The sequence below is a fragment of the Capra hircus genome, chromosome 2 (genome assembly GCF_001704415.2).
Source record: "Capra hircus breed San Clemente chromosome 2, ASM170441v1, whole genome shotgun sequence".
Lineage (NCBI taxonomy): Eukaryota > Metazoa > Chordata > Mammalia > Artiodactyla > Bovidae > Capra > Capra hircus.
This window is the reverse complement of record NC_030809.1, coordinates 44,443,197-44,455,450: the sequence shown is the minus strand read 5'-3', so window position 1 is coordinate 44,455,450 and position 12,254 is coordinate 44,443,197. Positions and strand designations below refer to the sequence as shown.

At 32.6% G+C, this 12,254-nt stretch overlaps 1 protein-coding gene across 6 annotated transcripts in view; it reads left to right on the top strand.

The window, feature by feature from the left end:
* NBEAL1 (neurobeachin like 1) overlaps positions 1-10,190 on the top strand; it is a 151,346-nt gene extending 141,156 nt beyond the window's left edge. For 4 of the 6 annotated variants that reach the window (XM_018060689.1, XM_018060666.1, XM_018060678.1 and 1 more), the window contains 4 exons: positions 1,089-1,205; positions 1,584-1,745; positions 3,298-3,446; positions 5,812-6,917. In XM_018060689.1, the coding sequence (XP_017916178.1) occupies positions 1,089-1,205; positions 1,584-1,745; positions 3,298-3,446; positions 5,812-6,088 (705 nt within the window). In that variant the 3' untranslated portion in view covers positions 6,089-6,917. Of the gene's footprint in view, positions 1-1,088; positions 1,206-1,583; positions 1,746-3,297; positions 3,447-5,811; positions 6,918-8,609 lie in introns of those variants that run through there. The other 2 variants (XM_018060685.1, XM_005676389.3) reach the window with 1 other exon arrangement.

The window sequence follows — 12,254 nt, the reverse complement described above, 5'->3', positions numbered from 1 at the left end:
AAAGAAATTGGTTTTATTCTATCTTTGCATGTTTAGCATTGGGATATGCAACTTTTATAAAATGAATTTGGGAAGAGTCCATCTTCTTTAAATAATATAGGAATTATTTGACTTTTCAAAATTAGATGGAGTACGGTAAGCACTCAGACTGATACTCTTAGAGGAAGACAGATATGACCCAAGTAATAGAGTGTCAGGGAGAATTCATCTACATTGTGTAACGGAGGTAGAAATTCTGGACATTTATCCATGGTAATCTTAAGTCAAACACCATGGCAAGTACTCAAGCATTTTGTAGCATAGAAAGTACTGTACCAAACAAAGCATGCTACAAACAGATAAAAAAAATAACTTTACATACAGAGAGATTGCCTGCAATAAGTTGTGCTATTCGAAGAATAGAATAATAATATTAACTGAATAAAATAGGACCTCAAGGATGAAATTAAAAACTAGCATAATGAAAGGGAGATTGCAGAAGAATCAAACTGAGATTAAAATCAATACCATTATAATTATTAAAAAAATGAAAAAAAATCAATACCATTATAATTATAAATAAACCCAAAGCAGAAAAAGCAAAGAACAAATTTAATGTGACTGAAAAATCAAATTATTAGCATGGAAGAAAGATTTAAGGTAATCAAAGTAAATAGTAACAACAAAGCAATTAGAAAAAGGATGATAGTTATAGAAATCAAAGGCAAGTCAGCATAAAGATAATTGATGTCCCTGAAATAGGACTCCAATAAATAAAAAAGAGAAAGTATTCAGAGATGTAATAGAAAAAGTTTCATTGAAGTAAAGGAAGAATAATTCTGTAAAGGGTGAACAATACACTTTTTAAAATTAATCCAAAGCAATCAACTTTGAAACTCTTCATATTATTAATATGATTTTGATATTGAAAAGATTGAGAACCATTTGAGAATCCAAGGAGAAACCCAAGAACAAGTACTTCTGAGAACAGTGATAAGAACTAGTTGCAGTGTTGGTTTGTGACTAGACAGTTAAAATACAGTATAAGTTTTTTTTTAAAGAAAATAGTGTACAAGAAAGTGACCTTTGCTTTTCTGCTTGTATATTAGGGAGGTGTTCCTGTGGGCCTAGCATCTAAACCCTTTCAGATTCTGTATGGACATACTGATGAGGTGTTGAGTGTCGCCATCAGCACTGAGCTAGACATGGCGGTGTCAGGATCAAGGGTAAGACTGTACCTTTAAAAATACTGATTTTTTAAATACAAATTCAGAGACAATATTTATGTTATATAGGAGAATTGGTAAAAGCATAAAAATTTTATGCTAAGTTTGTCCAGGACTTTGCAGAAGTAGAAAAATTCAGCAAGAAAAAATTTAAAGAGACTGGATTCTATTTGTGGATTTTACTGGTCTTATTAGTTAAAACAAGGCCATTTTATGAAATAAAATGCCATTTGAAATTTCAAGATTGGAATTTTTCCTAAGGTACATGTATTATTCCTTGATGGAATAATCATTTTCTCAGGTCCTTTCCCATATTTCTTTCTCTTGCTCCATTTTTTCCCTTTTCTGTTCTTATTTTCTAATATTTTCTGTGTGTAGGATGGCACTGTGATTATACATACCATTCAGAAGGGTCAGTACATGCGGACTTTACGACCACCTTGTGAGAGTTCTCTGCTCCTGACCATTCCCAATTTGGCTATATCTTGGGAAGGACATGTTGTCATCTACTCCAGCATTGAAGAAAGTGCCACTCTAAAGGTATATAACAGTTTCATGCAGTATGGCTAGACCATTGATGAGATTGTCTTCTCCTTTCCACGTTGTATACATTGTGTACATGTGGGGCATTTTGAAGAAGGAAAGAGCTGCTGCTGCTGCTGCTGCTGCTGCTGTTGCTGCTGCTGCTAAGTTGCTTCAGTTGTGTCTGACTCTGTGACCCCACAGACGACAGCCCACCAGGCTCCACTGTCCCTGGGATTCTCCAGGCAAGAACACTGGAGTAGGTTGCCATTTCCTTCTCCAGTGCATGAAAATGGAAGTGAAGTCTCTCAGTCATGTCCGACTCTTTGCGACCTCATGGACTGCAGCCTACCAGGCTCCTCTGTCCATGGGATTTTCTAGGCAAGAGTACTGGAGTGGGGTGCCATTGCCTTCTCTGAAGGAAAGAGCACAGTATTTTGAAAAGGGTATTTTCCTTCTGTCACAAGAGTGTATGTTCCTTGATTCTTTGTCTCGTCACAGCAAAGATTTGGAGTGACGGACATTAAAGCCCCCTTGGCGTGTCAGAGCTCTCAGGTCTTGGATAGACCGTGTTATAGCTCTCAGGTCTCGAATGGACCATGTTGTAGCTCTTAGACAAATCAGTGTTACAGCTCAGTGTTACAGCTCTATTTTATTTAGAAGATAGCAGGAAAATCCATCTTCGAGGCGTGAGGGCACATCGATCCAAAGACACGAGGAGAAGAGCTCCCCAGTGCGCAGGAGAGAGAGAGCTGGCTTTGGCTCCTCTATTTATATGTTTCTCTCTCCCTGGGCCTGTCCTATGTAAATTGGGCCAGCCAGGAGTGTTGTTTGTTTTACCTGAGGTCCTCACTTCGCTCCTTGGACCTTTTGTTCCATTTTCGTGGGCTTTTCCCTTCCTTGTCTTGTAGCCACTGCCATTTTGGACTCCTTTTCCCTGTTCTACCTACCTAACACTTCCATCATGCAGTTTGTTCATTCCCTATCACAATATTAGCCTCACGCTTTTTTTGTTTGAGGGCTTTTTATAGTCTTTGGAGAAGGAGATGGCAACCCATTCCAGTATTCTTGCTTGGGAAATCCCATGGATAGAGGAGCCTGTTGGGCTACAGTCTGTGGGGAAGAGTAGGACATGACTGAACAGCTAACACTAACTGCACTATAGGCCTATATGATTTCAAAAATAATGATTTCAAAAATAATTTCTAATTGTGTGGCACTTCATAAGCTTAGATGGAAATTATTCTTTTTGCACAAGGCAGGGTATAAATAAACCATGAATTTTATATGTTTATTTCATTTCAGTGATAAAGCTTTTTAAAAATTACAAGAACTTTAAAAAATTATTTTGGAGGGGAGAGAGTTCTTGTTTACTATTTATTTACTTAGCAACCTGATTGAAATCACTTTAACAATATTGTCTACATATTTTCTCTTTAAGTATAACATATGTTTTATCCAAAATTTTAAACCCAGTCGTCATTCTGTTATTAGTCATAGTTTTAATTAAGAAATCTGAAACTCAGTTTTAATTTGAGATCATTAAATTTTCTTTAACTAATCTTTGCAGGATAAGAATGCATTGCATTTGTTTTCTGTAAATGGCAAATATCTAGGGTCTCAAGTCCTGAAGGAACAAGTATCAGATATATGCATAATTGGAGAGCACATTGTCACAGGTAGCTTACAAGGATTCCTGTCCATAAGAGATCTCCACAGGTAAATAATAAGAAGTATTAAAGTATCACTTAGGAAAAGACAGTAGTATTTTCAGAGAATAAAATCTGTAATCTAAGATTTCTAATCTTTTTATCATTAATTATGAACTTTTTTTGGTAACTATAAAAAAGTTGGGGAAGCTAAATTATTTTTGGATTAGTAAATATAATTTATATGTTGTATACATATATGTATATGTTGTATACATTTTACCACAATTACAACAATTTTTTTAAATAGCCAAAAAAAAAAAAAAAGCAATTTTCAAAGTGTCAAGCCTGCATTATGGATTTGGGAATATGTCCAACTATAGCTTCAATTTTTTTAGAAACTAAAGTTGGGTTTTTTTTTTTAATTGAAGGAAAATTGCTTTACAGTGTTGTATTGGTTTCTGCTGTGCAACAACGTGAATCAGTCATAATTATACATATGATCCCCTTGCTCTTGAGCCTTCCTCCCCTCCCGTCAGCCCACCCCTCTAGGTTATCACAGTGCCTTGCTGGACTCCCTGTGTTATATAGCAAGTTCCCACTAGCTATCTGTTTTACACAGGACCATACATATATGTATCTTTGCTCCTTTCTCCATTCGTCCTACCCGCTCCTTCCCCTGCTGTGTCCACAAGTTCATTTTCTACGTCTTCATCTTCATTCTTCCCTGAAAATAGTTTCATCAGTGCTGTTTTTCTAGATTTCATGTATATATATACACGTTAATATATGATATTCGTTTTTCTCTCTCTCACTTCATTCTGTATAACAGACTCTAGGTTCATCCACCTCACTATTGCTGACTCAGATTTATTCTTTTTTATGACTGAGTAATGTTCCATTGTGTCTATGTACCGTATCTTCTATATCCGTTAATCTGCCAATGTACATTTATTTATGTTGCTTCCATGTCCTGGCTATTGTAAATAGTGTTGCAGTGAACACTGGTATACCCATGTCTTTTAGAATTGTGATTTGCTCAGAGTATATGCCCATTAGTAGGATTGCTGGGTCATATGGTAAACTTATTTCTTGTTTTTTAAGAAATCTCCATACTGTTCTCCATAATGGCCGTATCATTTTACATTCCCTCCAGCAGTGCAGGAGGGTTCCCTCTTCTCCACATCCTCTCCAGCATTTGTTGTTTATAGATTTTTTGATGGTGGCCATTCTGACTGTATGAGGTAATACCTCATTATAGTTTTGATTTGCATTTCTCTAATGATGAGCAGTGTTGAGCATCTTTTCATGTGTTTATTGACCATCACTGTCTTCTTTGTAGAGATTGTCTGTTTAGATATTCTGCTTATTTTTTGACTGAGTTGTTTGTAAAGTTGGGTTTAAAATATTTTTTTCAGTTGTAATCAAATAAAGTCTTTTTCAGGCTAAGTCTAGCATATCTATTCATGTTATGTATATGTGTGTTTAAAATTGGTGAAAGGCTTTTGTTATTTAACCCAGTGAAGGAAAAAAATCTTTGTAAAGTAAGTATGTTTTTAAGTTTGGTGTTCTTTATGTTTAACAACTTATATTCACAAAGCATTGTTTTCCCTTGCATGCCCAAATACATTCTTTTCTTTTCTTGTCTTCTCTTTTAAACTTACTGTGACTTATTTATATGCCTCTTAGTATCTTGGCCTCTCCCTAAACCCTTTCTTCTTAATAGTTTCCTGATCCAGAGTGTTCTCTTACTGCCTTCATATTAAAATCATTTCTGTATCAATATCACTTTTTATTTTTATGTTTTCCTTCTCACTTTTGTCAGTCTTTCCCATGTGGTAGAGCATTAAGTCTACATTTCAATAATATCTTTCCAACATTTTATATTACAACCCTGATTTTAGGATATTGTTAGGAAAATCCCAAATTAGAAAAAATTAATGGAATCTTTTAGCAAGTTAGTCTAGAACATAGTGTGTACATCTAAAATTCTTCATTCTCTAATCATAAAAGCTGTGAGCATTTATCAAAATGGCATGTTATATTTTTATACCACAGTACATTTTAAAATATATATTGCATCCTTTATGACAAAGCAAATATACCAATTTTATTGACCTTATCCCCCACCAGCACATACTTTTTGGGCTTTTACCCTTTTGTTTATCCAACTTTCATTTGTTAATCATTTCGTGAGAGCACATAAAATGGTTAGAGGGCAAACAGATGTTGGAAATAGAGAAAAAGTGTATAAAGTATTTTGAGTAATGCTATAAATATTGGCTCTTGTGTCACTCAGGTTTTCTGAACTTAAGTTCCCACATTTATAAAATTAGAATGTATAATTAGATGACTATTAAGTTATCTTCTAGTTATAAAGTTCTATGAATCCATTGTATATCTGTGTAACTATGTGCTTTCTATTTCTCTTCTAGTTTGAATCTCAGCATCAACCCATTAGCCATGCGATCACCTATCCACTGTGTTTGTGTAACCAAAGAATATAGCCATATTCTTGTAGGATTAGAAGATGGCAAATTGATTGTAGTGGGTGTTGGCAAGCCAGCTGAGGTAAAACCTAGCATCACGGATTTAGTTTCCCGTACTTTTGGGGATTCCCTTGGTTCTTCTTTATTCCAGCTAAATCAGACGTCTCCATTATGGATAAACAAACTGAAAAACAAATTTGATTTTTCAAAGTACAGTAAATGAAAGTGAACAAAGCTAGTATTCAAGAGTGATAGTTATATTATTATATTATTGAAATCACATATTTAGCAGTTTTCATTTATAACTCTAGATGAGTAAGAAAGTTCTTTTATTCTGTCTTTCCAAATGTAGATTTAAAACCACACACTTGCATTTTTAATACATATGAAAGTATTTATAAAAAATGAAATTGGACTAAATAACAAAACAGTTTACTTTATTATTCTTTTGTAAATTTGGCCATGCTGTGTGGCTTACAGGATCTTAGTTCCCTGAACAGGGATCCCACTTGAGCCCTGGCAGTGAAAGCACTGAGTCCTAGGCACTGGACTACCAGGGAATTCCCCAAACTATTTTAATTTCAACAGATATTTAGCATAATTGTATATCAGTTGTACTTTTGTAAAAGCAGCTTTCTGTTTTTTACTTGGAACTACAAATATCCCCATATAACATGCTAATTCTCAGTGAGTTTCCTATAGTTCCTGTAAATTTATTTGCCAATGGCTTATTAATTACTGAATATTCAGATATCATAAATCTAAGACTATTCCTAAGAGAACTTAGAGGCTGTACTCCAAGTAATCTAGTGATTCGTTTAGAAAATTTATTTTATTACATAGACTCATATTTAAGTATTATAAATTTTTATTGATATCATTGGTCTTTTCTGAGAAATCTAGAATATGACATCTGTGGGGGTTATTTCAAGAGAAGACATTATTGAATAACATACTGTCATTGGTTATAATAAATCCATTATAGATCATATGAACCTCTTTGCCAGATACTTTCTTCCAGGATATTAATAAAAGAAGTCTTACTAAAGGGACTACAACAACATTTAGTTTCAGGTCTAATGGTTCCCCAAATAATGTCAGCATGTCTATATTTCAATATTCCACTTATGTTTAAAATATTATACACATTTTTACATTCAGTAATAGAGTTTCTTGAGTAATATACTTCCCAAGTAGATTTCCCTCTTGTCTTTTGCTAATGTGATGATTACTTGAGAACTCTGCTCAGATACTACTCTTTGAGTATGTTTGTTTTCACTTTCTGTGGTTTACTTAAATGCCTTTAAATTTGCCTGTCCTCCAGTTCAGGTAATTTGTTAGCTTACAATTTTACTGAAGTTTTAAAAAATGAAATGCCCTTGTGCACACACATTTAAAAAAAATTAATTGGAAAAAAAATACCTACATAGCTTTATTTCATAGGCCTAATAAGTCAATGTTCTGTAATATTTACCAAATAAGTTTTTGGTCCTCATTGAAAGATTTATGTAGTATACAATTATAGAATCTGAATTGTGTGTAGATTTTGATTAAAAATATTTTTTATCTATTTTTACATCTTTGTGAAATTCATCTCTCATTAGCTGAATTATGGATCTACTTTGGTAAATAATATAATTAAATGCTTAGAATTCTGCATAGTTAAAATATAATTTTATGTGAAATTTTATATAATTTTATGTAGAAAGTAAATAGATCAATAGTTCTGAAGAGTTCTAGTTCAACATCTATTTTTATCTAAAAGTAAAAAATGTTGGTTAATGTGTATTTTTAAATCATGTATCAGTTTTATATGTTATGCTGTCGTACAGAATCCATATTTGTAAATTAGGTGTGCAAGTGGAACTAGATGAATAGAAATAATGGTTTCGGAAATACATCTGGATGAAAATGCAGAGCAAACATGCCAAAATGTCTTTGCTTGAGGCCTGTCTTTTATCATTAATGAATGGACCCTAGAAAAGTAACCATTAAAAAAGGGTAGCAGATAAAGCACCGTTAAAAAGTAGATTATTCTTGGGAAAGTAATTCCAACAAATCATATGGTTAGATAGAGAAATGTTATACTTTCAGAGGGGCATTAACCCATTGATTCAGTTAATTTTGATTAATAATTGTTATGTGCCAAGAAGTGTGCTAAGTGGTAAAAAATTTAATGGTGGAAAAATGTGATTCTCACTTTCGAAGAGCTTATGCTGTTCTTATTTTCTAAATTACTTTTTATCATTCTATTGATAAAGAATTTTTAAATTTCTTAGATCAAACTATTTAAAAATTACTTTCTTTTTATTAAAATGTTATTTTACTTTCTTCTTATGATTGTGATTGTCATTAATAGTACTTTAATTAGGAGAAAAATCCTCAAAGGTATGTGTCTTATTAGCAAGATTAAGTATAATTTGAAATTATTTTAATGAAGTGAAATGTAGTTTTGTAAATACATAATGTAAGGGAATCTTGTAATTTTGATATAACCGGCACATTTAATTAAAAAATTTATTCATTAGCATTTGATCTTTCTCAACTAAAAGACAATCAGTGTAGAAAAGCCTTTCTTTAATTATTATTAATTAAGAATCATTAAAATGTTAATGATTCTGCTAACCAAACATATTCCTATTTCTTTTGCACTCTACAAAATCATTATCTTATATATTAATTTCATGTATTTTTTTCATACTTAATAACATTTATTCTTAATTTCTCTGGATTACTTTAAACAGATGCGCTCAGGTCAGCTTTCTCGAAAATTGTGGGGATCTAGCAAACGGCTCAGCCAGATCTCAGCTGGAGAAACTGAATATAATACTCAAGATTCCAAGTGATTGTTATTTCTACCTTCTGTCATGGATAACTGAAATTTGATTTATCACTTTGTCACTTTAACCACATCTCTCAACTATCTCAAATGCTTCAGGTCTGCTATCCCTGAAAAACATTCAGGGTTTACCGAAATTTGGTATGGCATATGTATAAATTTAGTCATAGGTATTACTGTTATCCACTTAAAAATTTTCTGGTTAACATCATTGAATCTATCTTATTAACTAATTCGTAGTCTACACTAAGATGAATTTGAGAAAAGACATTTGATTAGATTTAGTGGTTTATTCCTAAGGATAATTAGATCTTTTTTAAAAAATAAACTTCTAAAAATGAAGACGTTAGATTCAACTCACTATAAACAGCAAAAGTTGTATTTCTAATAAAAGAGTAGATAGAGATAATGGGACAGTTGAGAGATATGGCTTTTAATACTTTCTTTAGTTAATCATTCTATTTCCTGACCACCATATTTAAAAATATGATTTATTTATGGAACTTCTGATCAGAGGTGATATTTGAAAAGCATCTGTTGCATACTTGTATTTTTGAAACTGGTACATTGGCTCATCCCACTACTACTTAGCATATTACTAATGAGAATTTATTGCAACATATTATAATCCTTAAATAATAAAGGTTGAGTAGAAGAAACTAGAGATACATTTTACAGATATATTTCACTAGTAGTATAGTTAAGGAAAAATGCTAATTATGATTTTGACATTTGGGTCCTATATAGCATTTGCAGCTCAATTTATATATGCAGAGTACAAAATTTCTTGGCTTTTTCTTTATTAAACACTATGTTTTCCCTCAATAATTTTTGGAGTTATAAATGATACCCAAATAATTATGTTTTTACTTATTTCATATGATTGATGAACTGAAAAGATATGCATAACTTAAACTAGTCATTTAGAAATAGTAATTTAAACAACACACATTTCTGTTTCATGTTATGTATAATTTAGGATTACAATTTTATTATACATACCTAGATGTTACACTATGCTTTGCTATTCAAGATTTTAAAGTACTGATAGATTTATTTTAGAATTGAAAGAGATTGTTAAACCTTCTACTTTTGTAAGGTCATGTTTTGAGTAAGGTCAGAAAGCTTTTAAAACTATTTGAGTGTCCTTAATCTGAGATTCCAAAGGTTTTGAGAGAATTTATGAATCTCTTAAAATTGTGAGGAAATTCTGTTTGTTAGCTGCTTTTGTTTTTTCTAGGAATGGGTGGTTGAGTGGCTTTCTAAACGGGGTCTGTGAAAAAAGAGGAGGGAAAAAAAAAGACTTTTTACAATGACACCTTTTGAAATAATAATATTCTTTTTTTTATTCTGGAAACTATAGAATTCCTTTTATCCAGTTGTCTTCTCAATTGAATCTTTGAAAAAATTTTCCTTTGCAGTCCTCTCCTGTTGCCTGTTGCCCACATTTGTCTAATACCCTTTTCTTTATAATCCTATGAAAGAGTAAAAAATATATGAGAAGTGAAGGATTCTATAATAGGGAAACTATTTGATAGATTTGATCGGCTTGTATAAGAGCTAGCAAAAAGTTGTAGACGAATATTCTTTCTAGTCATTTAAAGTCCTCTCTTTTCTCAGTAAAAAGCTTATGTTTAGGTGAATCACACTGACCTAAACTGATGCAGCATAGAGTGGGACATCCGTAAATGTGAAGGCTTCCTATTTTGAGGACTGCAGTAATGTGTGGCAGAAATGCCTCAAAACAAGTCAATAGAGAGAATTATGCTATATTAAGATTCATTTCTTCTATTAGTTTTTCATTCTTGTAAAATATTCATCAATATTTTCATTTTTCATCTTATAAAATGTAGGTTATCCTCCAAAACCTATTTTGTTAGGTTTGAAGTCAAGAGAATCGAAATGATTGATTTTTGGTATTTTAAATGTTGAAGTTTTTTAAAAAAATGTTTCTAAATCAAAACTTTGGAAATGTTTCTTTTGCCTATTTAATTTAGGGATTTTGGTATAAGGATGCCTTCTTTATTTTTAAGGTTATTTAATACTGGTTTTGGAAGTTATTGACTTTGGAAGTTACGGAAAAGTTTAACTTAGATTATTAGGGGGAAATGCCTAAGTTTTTGGTACTTTACTTTGCTACCGTTGGGATGGAGTAACTAAAGAAGCAGGGTTCATTTTATAGCACAAACATGAAGAAGTTTTCTTCACAGTAGATCTTCTATCTAGAGCAATAGTAGATGTTCAGAGCAGTAGAATTCATCCTTACATTTTCCAAAAAGTGAAAACCAAAATCTCAAAATTCTGAGAAAAGTCTTTGAGAATACTAGCAAGTCTAGAAGAATGGAACTTAAAGTTTATTAAATAAGCAACTAGAGTAGTAGCTTTGGCTGGATAGGGCTCCCCTGGTGGCTCAGCTGGTAAAGAATCTGCCTGCAATGCAGGAGACCTGGGTTTGATTCCTGGTTTGGGAAGATCCCCTCGAGAAGGGAAAAGATACTTATTCCAGTATTCTGGCCTGGAGAATTCCATGGACGGTACAGTCCATGGGGTCGCAAAGAGTCCGACATGACTGAGCGACTTTCACTTTTGGCTGAGTAATTCCTTTTAAACAGTTTAGACCACTGAGTTAAAGCTTGCTGGGTAAAATCACTGAAAAGATACACTTTGAGGGATTCTGGTGTATTTAGATGTTATCCATACAAATTAGTTCTGTACTGTATAATGGGAGAGATGAATAGGATCATTAATGCAGTAACAGGTGGACATTTTAGACGATGAATATAATAACTTAGCTGTTATATGCAATGTGTGGTCTTGAAGAACTTTTCTTCTGGTTTTGTTTCTTGACAGAAATGAAATCTCCGCATCCTGAGGATGTGGAGTGATTTATAGTAAGATAATGATTTTATTTTTAGAAAGTGAGGTCAAGTATTAAAACATATAATACAGGTACTACTCATTTGGAGAAAAAAGAAGCTTTGTAAGATTTTTTTCAATTCTTCCCAAACAGTATTCTGTCATTACTTACATAAAGTTGGAGGAGAGAACGGGAAAATAGAGCAGGGCATGAATGAGCCTGACCAGTTATTTTAAAGTCTTATAAGCCTGTGAAGCTCATGTCATTTATGAATCAATTTCTATTAATTTCCTTTAGTCACAGTGCTTTTTCAGGTCACATCCTTTTGTAGACGAGAAAATGTCAAGTATTCATTTGTCATGAACAAAGAACAACAGGCTTCCTTTTTTCTCTGTGTTAAGGTATATAACAATTATCTTTTAAGAACTAGTACTGAAAATCACTTTTATCCTTCTGAAGGACACTATTAAACGTGCCCTCATAATTAATTAGAACTTAGATTTGAAAGTTGAATCTTAATCAAAGCTTAAATAGAAGTAGATAGAGGAAATTAACTTGAATACCCTATTTTTATTTAATGATGACACCATGACATGGCCTTTGCCTTTAAGTATATTTTGTATTGTTATTATTAAAAGAATCACTAATGGAAATCTCTTAATTGAATTTAAAGAGCTAACGCTCCTTTTATAT